This window comes from Bubalus bubalis, chromosome 11 (genome assembly GCF_019923935.1).
Source record: "Bubalus bubalis isolate 160015118507 breed Murrah chromosome 11, NDDB_SH_1, whole genome shotgun sequence".
NCBI classification, from domain to species: domain Eukaryota; kingdom Metazoa; phylum Chordata; class Mammalia; order Artiodactyla; family Bovidae; genus Bubalus; species Bubalus bubalis.
In genome coordinates, this window is record NC_059167.1 from 87,781,333 (window position 1) to 87,800,089 (window position 18,757).

The window sequence follows — 18,757 nt, forward strand, 5'->3', positions numbered from 1 at the left end:
GCGTCCTACCCTTATCCCACTGATTTTTAATTCCCAGCGTCAAAGGCCACAGAGCTGACATTTTAAGGAGTGCTAGCCACTCCAGTGTTCTTGCCTGGAGAATCCCAGGGACAGGGGAGCCTGGTGGGCTTCCGTCTATGGGGTCGCACCGAGTCGGACACGACTGAAGCGACTTAGCAGCAGCAGCTTCCATCTGAGGAAGGTGGCTAGCACAGCCGGAAGGGACATGAGCCCCTCCCCCAAAGCCTTCAAGTCCGCAAGGACAAGGGAAATCCAGTCTCGGCTCCTTCCCAAGGGAGTATTTAGGTCGAACTGGCCTTTCCCCACCTCCCTAGCCCACCCTTGACTACTATACAGGTTTCGGGTAGCCTAGGCAGATTCCTGCCCCCGGCCACACACGGGACCCCAGGCAGATCCCAGCCGGGGTAGGCCCCACGCCGTGCGCCCCTCCCTCCGCCCCTACTCCTCGCCGGGCCCCGGCCGTGGGCCCCTCCTCCCCGAGCTCGCCCCGCCTCCCTCGCTCCGCGGCGCGTCTCCTGGTCCCGGGCCCCGCCGGCTCCACCCCCGGCCCGCGCCTCGGGGCCGGCGCTCTCCCTCTTGCCCGCCCCAGCCCGCCCCCGCGCTGGATGTTCGCTTTCGCAGCCTTCGGCCAGCGGAACCTGTTTGCAGCTACCGGCAGCGGGGCGAAGGGCCTGGCCAGAAGGTTAGCCATGGAGGCGGCGGCGCGGAGGAGGCACCCGGGAGCGGCGGGCGGCCCCGGCGCGCAGCCGGGCGCCTCCTTCCTGCAGGCCAGGTGGGCACGCGCCGGCGGGCGGAGCGGAACCGCGGCCCCGCCACGTGATCCGGCGGGCAGGCGGGGTGTCCGGGCCGCGGACCCCGGGTGGGTCTTCCCCGCGCTACGCCTGCAGCTGTTCCCTCGCCCACTCGCCTGAGCCACGCCTCCGCGGCTTCCTGGGGGAACCCCGGGACCCAGGGAGTTTCAGCCACGGCGATCAGCGGCCCCCATGGCCCGGCTGGCTCCGGGACGATGGCTCATCTGGGATCCAAGAAACTCGGAATGGGGGCGGTGGCGGCGAGCCCAGAGGACGCTGCTACTCACTAGGGCCCCCAAAGCGCCTGCAAGTCCCGGGCACCAACCCAAGTTCTCGGAGTCCTTCTAACCAGGACTAGAATTTGGATTCTGGTGTTAACGGGAGGCTCACTCCTTGCCCCGAGGAACCCAGAATGTTGGGAATGCTAATGGAAGAGAGAGCGAAGTGTGGAAACTCCCCTCCAGAGAAAGAACGAGGAAGGGCTTTACCGACACGGTTGCTGTTCCCTTCTCTCAGCAAGGGGAAGTTACTGGTTTATGTATTGATAGTTGAGGCCAGGCGCTTGGGGCGGAGGAAAAGGTACAGAAGCCACCTTTTAATCTTCCACTTCACTCTATGTTCATCCTGTTTTACAGGCCACAGACATTTATTGCATAGAGCAGGCATTCATTAAGCATCTCTGGTGTGTCCCAGCGCTGTGCGAGGGGTGGGTAAAGTGAAGCCCGGAGGGCCCCACAGTCCAGTAGGACCTAGGAGGAACAGACGCCTGGAGTTGAGAGATCGACTTGGAGGGCTTCCTGGAGGAAGTGGGGCTTAAGCTGCATGTCAAAGTACTCAGTAGGTGACAGGGGAATGATGGCTATTTCAGCTCCGGGAACGCTTGGGAAAGGCAAGCAGTGCAGTTGCGCTGGCGCTTGCTGTGTGTACAGTGGCAAGAGGAATATAGACTATGAAGAGCCTTTAATGGCAGCAGAACTGGGACCAGAGTGAGAGCGTAGAATGCAAAATTTAAGGAGAAGCTCACTCTTGGGACACTAGTACTCAAAAATCGTCTATGGCCCACCTGTGCCTCCTTAAGTGTTGAGTCCTACGTGTCTCACTGACGCTGGTTCCTGTCCTAAATGGCAGGTGAAGGGTGCAGCTTTTGTTCTGTAGGGCACAGGGGAGCCATGGAAGACTTTCGAGCACTGGTGTGCTCGGAGTCAGTATTAGGAAGTTTGTGGTATGATTTGGGATAAGGGAGGAAATCCGAGAGACTCGGCTGAGAGTGGCTCTTCCTCCTGCTGCTGAAGCACATCTGTGTTCTGGATCCCCTACACGCTGGGAGTCTTCGCCTTGAACTGTGGCAGAGTCCAGTTAGAACCGTCAGTGAGCATCGGATATGGTCGCCACTTCACTTGCGCAGCGTTTCCACATGCAGTGTCTCACTCAGGCTTTTCATATTTTGTTATGTGGAAACCGAGACCTAGAGAGGTTACGTCATTTGCTGGCAAGAAGCAGGGCTTAAACCTAGGGCTTCTGGTTTCTGTTCTTCTGGCTCCACTGGCAGCTAGGGGTGATGTCCCTCTCTACTCCTGCATGAGCTCCCCACCGACCAGGATGCTCCTGGGCATTGCATAAGGGGCTGGCTCTCTTCCAGGCTGTCTCTGCCCACCTCCCCCCTTATTGCCCCCCTATTCTCAGTCTCATTGCTGTACAACAGTAGGCAGAATCACCCTGTCCAACTCCTAGGATGCTTGGATTTCCTCTGCTCCATCCACGCTTTGCTTACACACCTCTTGTGACAAAGTGCTCACTCCCTATTCCAGTTTTCATGTGCTCTGGTAACAGTTTTTTGTATTATAATCAAAGTAGTATGTGCCCATGATTAAATAAAATTGCACAGACAGGCTTAGAGTAAAAAGCAGTGGTTCTTTTTCCACCTCTCCCTAGTACCAGAGACAACCACCTTAGCTTTTTTTAGCTGTTTCTATCAGAATTAAATTCATATTTCTAAATGATAGTAACAAATACTACATACATACCACTTTCTGTGGACCAGGCCCTACTCTTAAGTTTTTGCATTGAAAAAGGTTTTTGCATAATTTAATTCGATCACAACTTTTTTTTCCCCAACCACAACTCTTGAAGTAGGATTATACTATTATCCCCCATTTTACAGATGAGAACACTGAAGCCTAGGAGGTAATTTGCTCATGATTTGGTTAGTGATAGAGCTGGGATATGAACCCAGGCAGGCTCCAGAGTCCACATACAAAAGCTACGCTCAACTGCTATTTCTTGGTTTATCAATTTTTAGCCTCTGAAGCTAATGTTGACCTACTCATTATCCTGTTATGATTTGGTTTACTTATACCTCTTCCATCTTCACAAGATAGTTCTTTTTATGACCATTTTTAGTTTTGCTCTTTGTTACCTCTGTAGCCTTAGGAAATATGTAATACCATTATTTCTGTTTTGGTCAACTATAAAGCAGTATCTTTTTAAATAAAGTTTATTTATTTATTGAAGCATAGTTAATTTAAATAAGGGCAGTATCTCTTGATTCCTTCTTGAAAGGATGCTGTTAGTCTCTTGCCCTCCTGCTTTAGCCCTTTTAGCTTTCTTTACTCTTTCCCTAGCTCCTGTTGTCTATAGTTTTACTTCCAAGTTGTCAAGGTTGACAGAATTTACGTGCTCTTTTTTAACCGTAATTTCCTTCCATGTTTTGTTTGTGAATTGATTCTAAACTTTGAAAATCAGTATACAATGTTTTTATTTGTTAAGCCATGTAAATATTGTTCCCTACAGAGTCCAGTAAGTTTAAAAGTTACATTTGCTTTCTTATACTGCTTTTGTTTTTCCTGGAGTTTCAAATTGCCTTTCCTTTTTGCCTCTTTTTTTTTTTTTTGCTTTTGTTTTCTCATTTTTTGTTTAAAATTCTCACCATGTCAGGTATTTCACCATTGTGCATATAGAACCCAAATCAGTCCCTCTATAGTCCCCATTCATAGGTCCCTGCTTGACTCCACGGTGGCTGGGACACCTTCCTTTTCTGCCAGGCAGTCCTGCAGATACTAGTGACTGCTTTGAATATTTGATTTGTATGTTACGTGCTGTATGGTATGTGCTTTCCAACTGTCGTGGTATCCGTTTTCCCAGATGGTAGGCTTGTAAAGCTGTGGAGGAGAGAAAAGGCCCTCCGTGTCTTGGGTTACCTGCCCTTGTGCTTCCGTCATTCTCAGCAGGAGTTTCTGATGACTGGGGCCTAGAGCTGGCAGTCTGGGGGCTCCGTGTCTGAGGAGTCAGGTACTTGGGTTAGCATGAGGATGCTCATCCCCAGGACAGGGCTGGGGGAGAGGATGCCTTCCCTCTCTGTGATCTGCCTCCTGTGCTCAGAGTCCCAGCAGAAGAAAACAGGTGCTCACCAGTCTTGATTCCCAAGTTGGGTGTGAGCGTTGCACCTGCCCTTTTTCTTTCTGCTCAGCCAGGCTGGACTCCTGGCAGGAATCCCTGTTGACTGAGGTGCCTCCTGAGGTGGAGGAGGAAACAGTCATTGAGTCCTGACTATGTGTTTGGTATCCACAGCTTCCAGAGACTCACACTAAGTGCTTCCTGGGCTTGCAAAACACCTTTTATTTTCTCTACCGAACATCCTGCTCTGAAGGTTTCCAGAACAGACACTGAGGACCTTTTTTTTTTAATGTTTATCTATTTATTTATTTGGCTGCACCAGGTCTTCATTGAGGCACACTGGATCTTCATCATGGCCTGTGGGCTCTTTAGTTGTGGCATATGGGATCTCATTCTCTGACCAGGGATCGAACCTGGGCCCCTGGCATTGGGAGCTCAGAGGCTTAGCCACTGGACCACCGGGGAAGTCCCAACAGTGAAGACTATTTCCTTCTTCCTCATCTAAGCTCTTCAGGCCTGGAGGTTGTCCCTGCCTGCTTTTCGAGGCTTTGCCTTGATGGTCATGATGGGGAAGGGCATAGTGGGACTTCTGTACCAGTCACTCATTTCGTACTCATTCAGACTGTCCTCACGGTTAGTCGTCTCTGAGTTTCTGCCCAGTCTGAAGGCCCAGCAGCCCCTCCTTCTCTTCCTTCCACTAGAAAGTCAGGCATCTCAGCTCCCTGCAGCGCCTTTCTCACTCCCACCTCCAGGCCTCTGATGCTGCACTCTTGCTGCTTTTCTGCCAACAGGAATCCACCCATCCATGTTTCCATGCTCCATTCCTTCCTGCAGGCTTTGCATGCTGCTCCAGGCCACACCGGTCCTTCTGTATCTTGATCTCCTGATATATTCTATAGCTGATAGTAATCAGCAGCAGAATAGCAAACAACTTAGAGCACAGGTCTCGAATCCATATAGACCCTGGTTTGAATTCTGTGCACTTCAGGACTCCTGGGTTGCGGAGTGACAGAAAGCCAATGTGAACTGCAGCACCCTTAGCAAAAGGGAATGTCTTGGTTCTTGTGGCCAAACTGTTGCCTTGGGGATGCCTGGAACTGGGAATGTGAACCTTCTCAGGCCTTTTTCTCCTCTTTTCGCCTGCTCTTCTCTGCAGGGCTGCTTCATTCTTATCTGACTGTCCCTTGAGGCTGGTACCTTGGCCACAGGCAACCCTGGGCCCTCGGGCTCTCATCTTTAGCACCACAGCACAGAAAGGAGGGTTCTGTTTTCAACTGTAGTTAGAAAAGTCCCACTGGGCCAACCTGGGTTTTTGGCCTTCCCTCTGTCTCAGGGAACATCATCTTTCACCAGAAGGAGAGGGGAATGGGAAATAGTCTGACAGAAAGAATAGTTGATGCAGCTTCTTATTAGGGCAGGTATCGGACACGACTGAGCAACTGAACTGAACTGAACCAAACCTTGGTTAAGCCTCAGTTTCCTCGTTTGTAAAATGGGAGGGTAACAGTCTCCTGGTATTGCTGTGGGGCTTCGGTGAGATGGTGCTGGGGACGCTCCTGGCATGGCACACAGTAAGTGGGCACTGAGCAGAGAGGGTGGACAGGAAGACTTGGCTGACCTGGAAAACCCACTCCACCCATCCATTCTGCCACCAGAGGATAATGAGATCCCCGACAGCTTGCCTTCCTGGCTCTGAGTTGCTCTAGCAACCCAGTGCGGACCATTCTTGGAATTGGCTGAAAAGGTTCCCAGAAAATTACCGAAGCAATGGCAGTGCTGACAGAGGGAAACCTTCATGGCGCCTCTAAGCTAATGTTTGATTAGCCTCTGAAATGAACGGGCAGGTGCCTGCTAAGTCACTTCAGTCATGTCTGACTCTCTGCAACCTCATGGACTGTATAGTCCACCAGGCTCCACTGTCCATGGGATTCTCCAGAATACTGGAGTGGGCTGCCATTTCCTTCTCCAGGGGATCTTCCTGACCCAGGGATTGAACCAGGTCTCCTGAGTGTCCTGCATTTGCAGGGGTTTCTTTACCACTAGTGCTCCCTGGGAAGCCCTTGGTAGTACTATAAGTAACTGGTAACTGGGATTGTTTTATATCAGCCAGTAGTCACTGAGCATAAATCAGGTACTGAGCTGAAAACTCTGGAGAATACAGGCACTTGTCACACAGCTTCTGGTCTGGGCACTAACGGGGCAGTATAACTCATACCTGAGTCATCTTAGGAGGAGGGGACTGCTTGTCAGTGGAGGTATGCAAGTGTGGCAGGGATGCTGTAAAGAGGATTTGTACTCTGATGGGGAGATTGGTGAGTTGCAGGAACCTTAAAATCACCCTTCTTCTTGAGGGTCTCAGTAAAAGCAAAACTCAGCTCTGTGATGTCATGGCCTGGGTGGGCGTTAGAGGTGAAGTACTCTCTGTAGTGGGTTTTGGGGAAAGCTTCATCAGGGAGGCCTTCTTGGAGAAGGTGGCATGTTTCCTGCCCTTGAACTTCAGCTCACCTGTGAAGAGCAGATGGCTGACTGCTTTGCAGAAGGGATGGGCATCCATAGATGGTGCTCTGCTTCTTGCCACGTCCCCCACATCACCTTATTCCTGCTGGCTTCCTCCTTATTCCTGCTGGGTTCCTCCTTAGGTTTTACTGTGCATTGGTGACAGGAAGGACACCAGCAGCCCCATTCCTACTTCCTTGTGGTTCAGAAACCAAGGGAAAGGGAGGTCCCCTGTTCATCTCAGTCTACCATCTATAGATCACATCTCACTAAGGGGCTCCCATTGGTCCATCTCAGGTCACACGCCCATCCCGTAAACAAATCACTGTGAATACAATGATGTTGTTTAGTCACTAAGTTGCAACTCTTTTATCATCCCATGGACTGGAGTGTACCAGTCTCCTCTGTGGGATTTCCCAGGCAAGAACACTGGAGTGGGTTGCCATGTCCTTCTGCAGGGGATCTTCCTCACCCAGGGATCAAATTCACATCTCGTCTCCTGTATTGGCAGGCAGATTCTTTACCACTGAGCCACCAGGGAGACCTGTGACTATAAGACTAGAGGTTAACAACAGAAGCTCTGAAATGTAAGCATTTGAGGCAGCCCACTCCTGTATTCTTGCCTGGAGAATCCTCATGGACAGAGCAGCCTGGCGGGCTACAGTCCATGGGGTCACACAGAGTCAGACACAACTGAGTGACTAAGCACAGCACAACAGCACTTAACGTCTTGGGCTCAGTGTTTTCACTTGTAAAATGAGGTTAATAGTGTAACCTCAGAGGGTTTCTGTGAGGATTAAGAGAGTTAAATGAGATGGTACATGTAAACAAAGCCGGAGGAGTGCCTGGAATGTAGAAAGTGTTCAGTAAAGCCTGCTGCTAAGTCGCTTCAGTCGTGTCTGACTCTGTGCGACCCCATAGACGGCAGCCCACCAGGCCCCGCCGTCCCTGGGATTCTCCAGGCAAGAACACTGGAGTGGGTTGCCATTTCCTCCTCCATTTCCTCCTGCCAGTGCATGAAAGTGAAAAGTGAAAGGGAAGTCGCTCAGTCGTGTCCGACTCTTAGTGACCCCATGGACTGCAGCCTACCAGGCTCCTCCGTCCATGGGATTTGCCAGGCAGGAGTACAAGCCATCATCATCCATCGCCGTGTTTCATGCCTTTCAGCCACATTTGCAACCTCTGCCCCATCCTATCTCCCCGTCAGTCTATAGGTGAGAGAGCCCAACATGATTGTATCTGTTGAGTATTTTCCTTCTTGAATCCTAGAGAAGCAACTGTCAGGGCAGACAGAGTCCATCTCTGGATCCCTTACCCCAGGCGCCAGTACTTCGAGCAAAACCTTTTCCTAGAACTTAATCATGTGTGTTTCCTCCTGCCCACAAATTCCTGTGGCTTGTCCTGGTGGGGAGTCTTCCCATGGAGTAGAGAAGGGCTGACTGCTTTCGTTTACTTCTTTCCCAGGCACAGCTCCGTCAAGGCTGACGAGGCTGCTGGCACGGCCCCCTTCCACCTTGACCTCTGGTTCTACTTCACGCTGCAGAACTGGGTTCTGGACTTTGGCCGCCCCATAGCCATGGTGAGCGTGAAGCTGCGGATGGAACCCCCGACCGGCAGTGTGGAGACAGTGTGATCTGAATGATCAGAGTGACCTCAGACAAGTCCTTGCCCGGACTGGTACACTGTGAGAATGCGGTCCCTTACTTCTATGGCTGTGACCAGTGTGGCAGCTGCCAGGGAGTGGGGGATCTCAACAGTCATACTGTGCCCCCCACCGCTTGCCCCAATATCTCACATTCAGGTTTAACCAAAGCACCGATTCAGACAGTGGACTATGGGAAAGGATCCCGCCAGCCTTCCCCGCAGCCTTGGGATAGAATTGTGTTTTCTGGAGGTGAAGAGTATGGGCTGAGTGTGCATGTCATATATGACTTGAGCCTTGGGTAATTTTTAGTGTCGTCTGGTGAAACCGTCCCCTTCTCTCCAAGGCTACTCCATGCCTCAGTGTACAGTGGTGGCCTCTATGGAGATTAACACCGGAAGAGCACTGAAGCCCCTCACTTGACGAGCAGCTAGACAGCTAGATGGATAGACAGATAGGTAACAGAAGGCGGAAAAAAATTGAGTGCGGTACCACCATGGACTGAGGTGTTAATTTTTGCATGTGGATGCTAAAAACAATGACATCCAGCACCGAAGCTGACACCTCGTACATGCTAGTGATACTGCAAAGTAGCAGAGTCCTCTGGGGAAGCAGTTGGTCAAGGTGACAACTGGTACTTAGATAGTGCCTAGCAAGATATATTCTTGTACTAAATGGATAATAATTACAGTAAGCTAGAAATAGCAGTTAAGATTTTTATGTGTTTAAACTTCTTTAGTTCTCCCATCAATGCTATTGTTAATCTGTTTTATAGATGAGAAGACTTTTGACAGAGAGGGTAAATAACTGGCTCGGGGTCACCCAATCAGCAAGTGGAGGAGCCAGCATCTGCCACCCCTACCCCCACCCGGGCACTCTGGCCCCGCAGCCCACCCCCCACTTCCATCATGATTATATCCAGAACCCTAATATGTTCATCCCGCCGGCTCAGTATGACCCTTTCCTAGAATCAGCCCTGAGGATGTAATGACTGAGACAACAGCCTCTGTGCCAAAGGTGTTCACTGCAGTGTTGCTTACAATAGGCAAAACCTGGAAGGGATTGAGTGTCCAGCAGTAGGGACTGGGTAAATCAGCTTTGCTCTGTGCAGGATAGAGGATGCTGCCTGGGCAGTGAACAGGAATCGTGGGTACTGTAGAGCATCCTGGAATGTTTAAGGAGAAAACAGATGCCTGGGTGGTGTGCATATGAACTGCCTGCCAGTCAGTAACGGCCCTAATGATCTTATATACATGGGATCCAAGACTTCAAGGGGATGAAGGAAAGCTTCTGGCAGTGGTTTCAGGGAGGAGGTATGGTGGATGTTGAGTCTTCTCTCTGCAGCCTTTTGGTAAGGTTTACAAGTTGTTTTTTAAATGGAGGTGAAAGAAAAGGGACTGACCCAGGAGTCAGGGCACCCAGTCAGGTTTGTAGGTGATTTGGGGCAAGTCAATGTCATCTGGGCTTTGGTTCTCTCATCTGTAAGAAGACTGGTTGGACCAGCTGACCTGAGCCCCCTTGCAGCACGAAGGTTCCACTTACCAGGGGACAAAGGAGCTGCCCATCAAACTGGTGCTCCAGGGAGAGGGGCAATGAGGCCAGGGTGGCTCGTGGCTCTCCTCACTCACTAGGACTCAGCCTCATGTGGCCTAGTAGGGCTCCCCGGTGGGGAAATTACCTCCCGATACTGTTCAGAGTCGGGGTGGCCACTGTAACCCTAAGTGGGCTCAGTAGGAGCATACATCTGAAAAGGTCCAGTGCATACATGAGCTTTTCAGATGTATACATGGTAGTCTCAAATTTTTAATAACTACAAAATAAAACCGTTTACAAGTTATAAAAGTAGTATGTCATGGTTATATAACAAGTGAGCCCATACCCAGTAATATAAAGAAGTATGAGACTCTCCCTTTGCAGTCCCACCTCTGACTGTTTGGGGTGCATCCTTCCACTTCTTTCTCTGTAACACATATGTGCACATCCTTTTTTTTTTCCCCTCTAACCAAAATAAGATTTTACTTTATACCTTAATATACAACTGGTTTGTTTTACTTTAGACTGTTTCATGGCTAGCTCTCCATGTCAGCACATATGAGGTGTCATCTCTGTTCGTGGTTGCTTAGCCTTCTGTAATAAAGATGTGCTGTAGTGTATTTAAGTAGTCCTGTTTGGTTGAAGAGTTGGCCTATTTCTGATTCTTTGCTATCACCGACTGTGATATATCAGCCAGCTATATATCTTGCTGTAGATAAAGCTATAGAGATGCCCACACAGCAAATAAGAAAGAGATTGAGATTCCTGTCTCCTGGGAGATTTATTTCTGCAGGTTGGTTTTATCCAGCACAGCATTTTTTAATTAAAAGAGATAAGCATTTAAAGTTTTGATTGAAATTTATGATCATTACAGGTGTTCCCCATCAGTAGATTCTAGAAGTACAGTTTGGCAGGGCGGGGATTGGAAGTGTTGTGATCTTGTATAGGTGTTGCCCCACTAACCCCCACAAGGCTGGGACTCACGGGGTAGACCAGTAGGAGGAACAAGGGAATTCCAGACAGAGGAATGGCCCTGGCCTGTCTCAGGGAAGGTAGGCAAGGAAGAACTGAAGCTACTTTTAGAACTCACTTATTTTCTCCTTTGTTTCAGAAGGTATAGTTCTGACCTGGTTTGGAAGTGGTCCATCTGCTCAGTGGACAGAGCGTTTTTCACACCTGGGTGGTCAGGATTTCTTGTCATCATTCTAATGAGCCAGATCACTAAGGGTCCGTGTAGACCATCTGGGCCACATTTAGTGTTGCAGATGGGGAAACTGAGACACGAATAAGGGAAGAACTTGCCCCGGGGTCACCCAGAAAGTTTTTGGCATGCTTGAGTCCCAAAGGATCTTCCAACCCCCAGGCTGGTGGGTACCCGGGGACCTTTATTTGGTATCCACAGGCTCCCAGGCTGGTGGGTACCTGGGGACCTTTATTTGGTATCCACAGGAAGAGGGACACAGGATCACACTCTGGGGTTGCACCTGCTTTGTGACTGGGGACACGTCTACCTTCTCTGGGACTCAGTCTGTCTGGAAACACCTTCACCCCAGTGCTCCCAGGAGGACTCCAGGAGATCATAGAAAGAGTGTAGTGTGTGCAGAGGTGGTTCTGAGGGCTGCGTGGGTCAGGCCTTGTAAACTGCATTCTCCACTTGCTCCCCAGCTGGTGTTCCCTCTGGAGTGGTTTCCGCTCAACAAGCCCAGCGTGGGGGACTACTTCCACATGGCCTACAACATCATCACGCCCTTCCTCCTGCTCCAGGTACTATCCCAGGCCCCCTCCTCTCCCTCCCTGCCCTTGTTCCTTTCTCTGCCCTGCCGCCTAGCCCTGGGAGTGGCCTGAATCAGGCTGTTCCGCTGCCTGACTCTGGGGGCCGAAGGCTATGACGGGCCTGAGGGCCCCAGGGGAGGCAGGGCTGCCTCTGCCTGGGAGGGATGGAGCAGGCTTCCCCAGGGAGGGGATTTGGGCCTCCACCTGGTGTGCCTGGGGGTAAACTGGGAGAGACCTTCAGGCGGGAGTATCTGAAAACAAGGCCGGGCTTGAGGAGCCATGTTTGGGGAGGCTGAGGCGGAAGGAGTGGCTGGGTTGCTCAGGGAGAGGTCAGGGACCAGTTGGGCAGGCAGGTGGGGGCTGGAGGCAGGAAGGGCAGCAATGAAGGGTCAACTCTGTCCTCCGGACCAAGAGCCCTGACTTTGAGACACCACTGGGAACACAGAGATGTCTCCTAGAGAGCTCTCTGCTCTGCTCGCTTTGCATTTTGCCAAGTAAAGGCTCTTAAAACTACTGCCATTTACTATCCCTGTCCTTTTGTTTTTAGAGAGACATTTCCGAACTTCCCTGGTGGCTCAGATGGTAAAGTGTCTGCCTACAATGTGGGATACCCGGGTTCAATCCCTGGATCAGGAAGATCTCCTGGAGAAGGAAATGGCAACCCACTCCAGTATTCTTGCCTGGAAAATCCCATGGATGGAAGAGCCTGGTAGGCTAGAGTCCATGGGGTCGTAAAGAGTCAGACACGACTGAGTGACTTCGTTTTCTTTCTTTCAAAGTAGGGAAGGTGTAATCTCTGAATTCGAAGGGGTCTTTAGTTAAATAACTTAGTTTCAGAAACACCTGCCCCACATTTTTGTTTGCATGGCTCAGTTGCTCAGAAATGGGAGCAGCCCAGCCTCAACAGTCCAGCCCAGTCAGCCGGAAGCAGAACTAGGGGTGGTGGGAGGTCAGGGCCTGGCTTGCCTCTGTGGAAGGCCTGGCTGTCATCTCCAGCACAGTATATGGGTGTGTTTGACCTTGGGCAATGAGCTGGCCCCGCGGAGTGTGTTTCCTCTTGGGCCAAAGAGGGTGCTCTTCCCCAGCACCTACTGGGTTCACAGGGATCATGTGAAATGATGGAGGTTAGACTGACTCCCCTAAAGGGAACCCGTGTGAGAGGGGCTTTCCAGCTGGTGGCATCCATCCCACTCTGGGTGTGAGGGGGGCAAGCAGAGGGTGTCTCCTGTGGTGATGGCGTCGGGGGACATGCTGTGGGGCCTCCCTCTGACCTCAGCTCATCGAGCGGTGCCCCCGCACCTTGCCACGCTCCCTGATCTACGTTAGCATCATCACCTTCATCATGGGGGCCAGCATCCACCTGGTGGGTGACTCAGTGAACCACCGCCTGATCTTCAGCGGCTACCAGAACCATCTGTCGGTCCGTGAGAACCCCATCATCAAGAATCTCAAACCAGAGACGCTGGTGAGCCCCCACCGCCACTGTATGGTCTGTCCTAGAGGCCAAAAACATTGCCGACCCGTCACGGGTGCCCTGGATACAGCAGGTCGCCCCCCTACACCCCCCACCCCCAAGCTAGGATGCCCCCACCCAGATCGCCTCCTCCCCATAGGGAGGGACTGGGGGCAGTTGACGGAGGCATGGGCAGTCAGGGGGAGGGTGGCCTGGGGGCCCGACACCCTTCCTGAAGCTCCACCCTCTCTGCCCCCCGCCTGGCGTCTGCTGCCCCCCAGATCGACTCCTTTGAGCTGCTCTACTACTACGATGAGTACCTGGGCCACTCCATGTGGTGAGTGATGGGGCCCATGGCCCCGGCCAGCTCTGCCGCTGGCCGTGGTGACGCTGAACAAGGGGCCCCGGGGTCTCCACCTGTCCAGCCCGGCCGCTGGAATGGCGTGCTCTTCCCCAGAGGGGGGCGTTGTCGCTCCTCTGGCTCCCGCCTCGCCGCCTTCTGTGCCCACCGGCCCGCAGTGTCCGCGGCGGCCACTAGAGGGCAGCGAGTGCCTGTCCTCCCTGGGCCGAGGCTGCAGCGCTGGTAAACAACTCCCCCCACCCTGGGGATGAGGATGGGGACCCAGAGGCAGGGAGGGAGCTGAGGAGGGCCGGCTGAGCCAGGCTGGGGGCGAGGTGGGAGTAGGGGTGCTCTTAGTGCCACCTCCTCCTCCGAACTCCCCTGGGAGCTCCTTCCTCCCACCCGGAAAGCTCAAGTGTGGGCTCAGCCACAGGAGATGCGGCCCGAGCTGGGGGCAGTCGTCAGTTCCAGACCCCACTTTATCCCAGGATGAGCTGGGGCCGGTGGGAGGGGCTTTGCCCATGGGCTGACAGCTGGTGCCAGAGCCAACCCTGGACGTGGGTGGCCCCACTCGTGTCACACGGGCCCGACATTGTATTTCTGGGTTCTCTTTTGGGGCCTAGAAGGTCAGGGTGTCCTTGCACAGACAGGCCTCTTGCCACTTCTCCCAGGCCTGTGCTAGGAGACCCTTCCCATGGAAGGCTGGGGAAGGGAGGAGGAGAGATGAACAGGGGCCTGGAGAAATGAAAGGGTGTGGGGGCCACGTGAGGGGAAGGTGGGGAAGGAGATGAGGGGGTGGGAACAGAAAGGGGGTGTTGTGCAAGCTGGCACAGGCGTGTGGGGAGCAGCGTGTGTGTGTGGAGAGGAGAGAGGGCGGTACTTGGGTGAGCTGTGCGTGGAAGGGGGTGAGGCTGGGGGCTGAGTGTGAGTGAAGGAGCTTCACAGAGTTCCTGGGAGGCCCCCAGCAGGTGCTGTTCCTCCCCCCACCCCCTTTTTCCCCCCAGACTGGGACCTCAGGCCTCTCCCTCCTCAACCCTGCTGGGTGTACCCTTTTCCAGGGTAGTGAGGGGCTGGGGCTGCTGGTCTTGCGGTGAGTGCGTGGGGCAGAGAGAGTGAGAGAGACATGCGCACACACAGGGAGTGAGTGAGGTGGCTGGGACCGTGTGGGAGGAGGCTGCCCCCACCCCCGCCCATGGCTCTGATCTGCAGGCCTCATCTTCCTTCCTAGACCCCCTGCCCGGGAGAGGCTGAGAGTGCCCTCACCCAAACAAGTGAGACCGCACAGCTGGTGCAGGCAGCCAGTCCTAGGACGGTGGGGCGGGTGGGCCAGGCGGCCGAGCAGCTGAGCACCGGCTTCCCTGTTGCAGGTACATCCCCTTCTTCCTCATCCTCTTCATGTACTTCAGCGGCTGCTTTACTCCCACCAAAGCTGAGAACTCAATGCCAGGGGCAGCTCTGCTCCTGGTGGTGCCCAGCGGCCTGTACTACTGGTGAGTGGACGGCAGACCTGGGGTGGCAGGGAGGGGGCCCCTTAGTGATCCAGTCAGTGAAAATGTGCTTCCGACCACAGAGCTGCCGTGTGAGCCCCGTGAGACTCCCTGTTGGGGTCCCTGCTCTCTCCTCTTCAGTGGGGACTGGGACAGCGCCTTTAAGGCGGGCCTGAGCATGGCCTCTCTACACTCAGAGTGTAACCTCAGGGCCTGTAGAATCCATGTCGAGGCATAATTTCTGTGTGTGCTTAGTCACTCAGTCGTTCCAACTCTTTGTGAGCCCGTGGACTGCAGCCCACCAGGCTGCTCTTTCCATAGGATTCTCCCAGGCAGGAATACTGGGGTGTGTTGCCATGTCCTTCTCCAGGGGATTTTCCCAACCTGGGGATTGAACCTGCATCTCCTGTGTCTTCTGCGTTGCAGGCGGATTCTTTACCCGCTGAGCCATCGGGGAAGCCCCAGGGAGGGCTGTAGAGCAGAAGCCTGTAGAGCCTGGCAGGGTGGGAGGGGCGGGGGGCTGAATTTCCCCCTCTGTGAAATGAGGATGATACCAGGCTGTCTCCCTTTTGGGACATGCTGAGAACCCAGAGAGAGAGGGGCTTGTAAACCATGAAGCATCATGGAGACGACAAGGATACTTACGGGGGACTTCCATGGCCTCAGGGCTTCCCACCTGGTTTCCTCTTCCCATTCCAGAGGACCAGGCCTCAGCCAGGCTCTTCCCTCTCCTCTGTCACTTCTGCTCTGGAGACAGGCTCCCCGGGGATTGTGGGTGTCTTAGAAAGGGTGGGTGTCCTAGCCCTTCTCTGGGGGGAAGCCTCCAGCCAAATGAAAAAGGCCTCCTATCCTGGGGCCAGCTCCCCCACCTCCAGGGGCTGCCCCTGGCCAGCAGTGGGGGTCCATGAGGGTGAATCCATATGCCCACTGAGGACAGGATTAGAAGGAATGGGTGACGACCACAGCTGGAGAGAAAGAGGAGAGAAGTGAGAAGCTCGGCCCATTCTTACCCATGGTGTGTCAGTTCAGTGACAGCTACAGGGGGCCATTCATCCTTTCCAAGTACACAGTTCTCATCAGTAACCTCGAGAGCTAGGGCCATTTATTCCCCCTTTATGAGTAAGAAAACAAAGGCTCCGAGATGTCATGTAAATTCCCCAAGGTGACCCAGCCACTCAGTTGCAGAGCTATGCAGTTGCTTGAGTGGGATGGGTCAGCATAGAGGCAGGGGAGTGGATAAGATAACCTCTGTGAAGCCCTCCAGCAAGCGTTACTGCCTTCCTGGCCATGTGCTAGGTACTGCCATGAGAGCTGGAGGGAACCCTGGGGAATGAGACTGTGTCCCAGCCTTCAAGGAGACAGTCATGACAACCCCATAAACTGAAACTGTGTCCGCAAACTCAGATGCCTTTAGGAACTAAGCTGGTGATAGAAATGCATCAAGTGGGCATCAAGTGAGGCAGAAGGGAGTGGTGGGGGCTGTGGCAAGCTGCAGGACCATGCTGTCTCTGAGCAGCTGCTTTCTCCTCGTCAGTTATAGTCATGTGGGAATACAAACCTAATGTTAGCAGGGAAATCAGAACTCCACGTGGGCAGGTAATCTGTTATTTAAATATTGGCAACAAACTCGACCTTTTGAAAAATAGTAATTCTAGAAGCCAAATCCAAATGCTGTGTACTGGCCGTGGCTCACAGTGGAGCCCCTCACTCGACGCACTGTTCTGACCAGCTGTGAGGGCAGCCTGGTGCTTGGGTAGAGGGCACACTGGGCAGGAGGGGCTGTCATGGCGCCCCCCACCCCTCACTGCCCGCCTGCCTCCTCAGGTACCTGGTCACCGAGGGCCAAATCTTCATCCTCTTCATCTTCACCTCCTTCGCCATGCTGGCCCTCGTCCTGCACCAGAAGCGGAAGCGCCTCTTCCTCGACAGCAATGGCCTCTTCCTCTTCTACTCCTTCGCCCTCACCCTCCTGCTTGTGGCGCTCTGGGTCGCCTGGCTGTGGAATGACCCCGTCCTCAGGAAGAAGTACCCGGGCGTCATCTATGTCCCCGAGCCCTGGGCCTTCTACACCCTCCATGTCAGCAGCCAACACTGAGTCCTGGGCACAGGCCCCTGGTGCTCTGTGGGTGGGAGATGGATGGTTGATAGTGAGTGTCGGGAGTGTGTGCGTGTGTGCACCCACAGGAGATGGACGGCCGAAGGTGAGTGTGTGGAGCATGTGCATGTGTGTGCACCCACTGGGGATGGACGGCCGAAGGTGTATGAGTGTGCAGTGTGTGCACCCACTGCAGATGGACGGCTGAAGGTGTCTGAGTGTGCGGAGTGTGTGCCTGTGTCCACCCACTGGGGATGGACAGCCGAAGGTGTCTGAGTGTGCGGAGTGTGTGCATGTGTGCACCCACTGGAGATGGATGGCCGAAGGTGTCTAAGTGTGCAGTGTGTGCACCCACTGGGGATGGACGGCCGAAGGTGTCTGAGTGTGTGGAGTGTGTGTGTGTGCACCCACATGTGTGTAGCCCACAGCTGAGAGCGTGGGTGAGAGTATGCCTGGTGCCTGTGGATACGGGGAGGGGGGTGTGTGTGTGTGTGTGTATGTATGTATGTGTATAGGGGTGTGTGTGTGTGTGTGCGCACGCACACGCCCGGAGAGCATCACTGTGAGACTGAATTGTTTTGGTTAAGTTTCCATTTGGTTTAGCTCTTTTTCGTAATGGGATATAGTCTGAGGCAGTGTGTCCAGACCAGGAGCTGGGCCCGGCCTCCCATGCACACTGGAGTCGGGCCTTCTCACTCACTGCTCAGGGCTGTCTCTTCCTCCTGGGTGTGTCCTGGTAGCCGTAGGGGAGAGGCCTGGGTGGGCAGAGGTCGGGAGGGAACTTAGCCTGTCACCTACCACCTGGCTCACTCCTCAGACCACCTGACCCTGAGGCCAGGTCGCAGGGGTTCCGTGAACTTGCTGTGTGCTCATTTACAGTGCACCCCCTTCCCTGGGCCACGTTTGCAGCAGACGGGCTGACGGGTCCCAAGTTGGCTGACGGCTGGTTGCCGTCTCCTCTCAGGGCAGCCTTGGGAGGGGTGAATGGTTCCTCCTTGCCCCTGCCTTCTTCAACCCTGGGAGGGGTACTTGTACCCCAGATCCTCACCCCACTGCAGGCTGCTGGGGTGGGGAGCCAGAGCCAGCCCTCCCCCAACTGCCGGCCTGATCTTAGGGTCTGGCAGTGGTCCTTCCCAGCCACCTTCTCTCCCGGGAACTCGGTCTCTGTCCCGCCTTCGGGATCATGGCACCCACTTCGTTCACCTGACCAAGGTTTCCGAGCAGCCGCTGAAGGCAGAGTTCTCAGGTACTTGCACTCACTAGAGGCAGACATCGAGGGGCTGTCAGCATGTCTCAGCCTGAATCCATGCCTGCCGCGAGTGGCCCTGCTCCCAGGAAAGGGGCCCTTATTCTGGCAAGATGCCCCCCCACCCCAGCACCGGGGCCAGGCACGCAGCCTTGCTTCCCAGCATTGCTGGCCTGCATGCGTGCGAGGGGCTCAGGGGGGCCTGCCTCGCCTTCCCTGCCCTCCCCTCCTCTCCTGTGCTCTCAGGGACTCTGCCTCAAATCCTCTTTTCATGTAGGGGTCCCCCCAGCCCCGGTCAGTCCCTGTCTGCTGGCAGCATCGGGGGTGAGCAGTGTGAATAAAGCCAGTGTGGAGCCAAGCCCCACTGGCTGCTGCTGCTTCCTTGGGGTGTGAATTTGGGAGGCAGGAGGAGGAGGGTCCTTGGAGCAGGGAAGGGAGTGGCCGGTCTGGGGCCTGGCAGGAGCCCTGGGCTGACCCCAAGGGCCTG

The 18,757-nt window shown here is 54.0% G+C and overlaps 1 protein-coding gene across 2 annotated transcripts; it reads left to right on the forward strand.

The window, feature by feature from the left end:
- The first annotated feature begins 537 nt into the window (after positions 1-537).
- CLN6 (CLN6 transmembrane ER protein) lies at positions 538-18,628 on the forward strand. Of its 2 annotated transcripts, XM_044925385.1 has the most exons (8): positions 538-793; positions 8,166-8,280; positions 11,542-11,640; positions 12,197-12,231; positions 12,976-13,114; positions 13,384-13,439; positions 14,810-14,932; positions 16,754-18,628. In XM_044925385.1, the coding sequence occupies exons 1-8, from the start codon at positions 627-629 to the stop codon at positions 17,022-17,024; spliced, it is 1,005 nt and encodes a 334-aa protein (XP_044781320.1). In that variant the 5' UTR covers positions 538-626; the 3' UTR covers positions 17,025-18,628. The 2 variants fall into 2 exon arrangements, with proteins under 2 accessions (XP_044781320.1, XP_025152050.1); XM_025296265.2 differs by lacking the exon at positions 12,197-12,231 and having other exon boundaries at positions 540-793; positions 12,926-13,114.
- Positions 18,629-18,757: the final 129 nt, after the last annotated feature.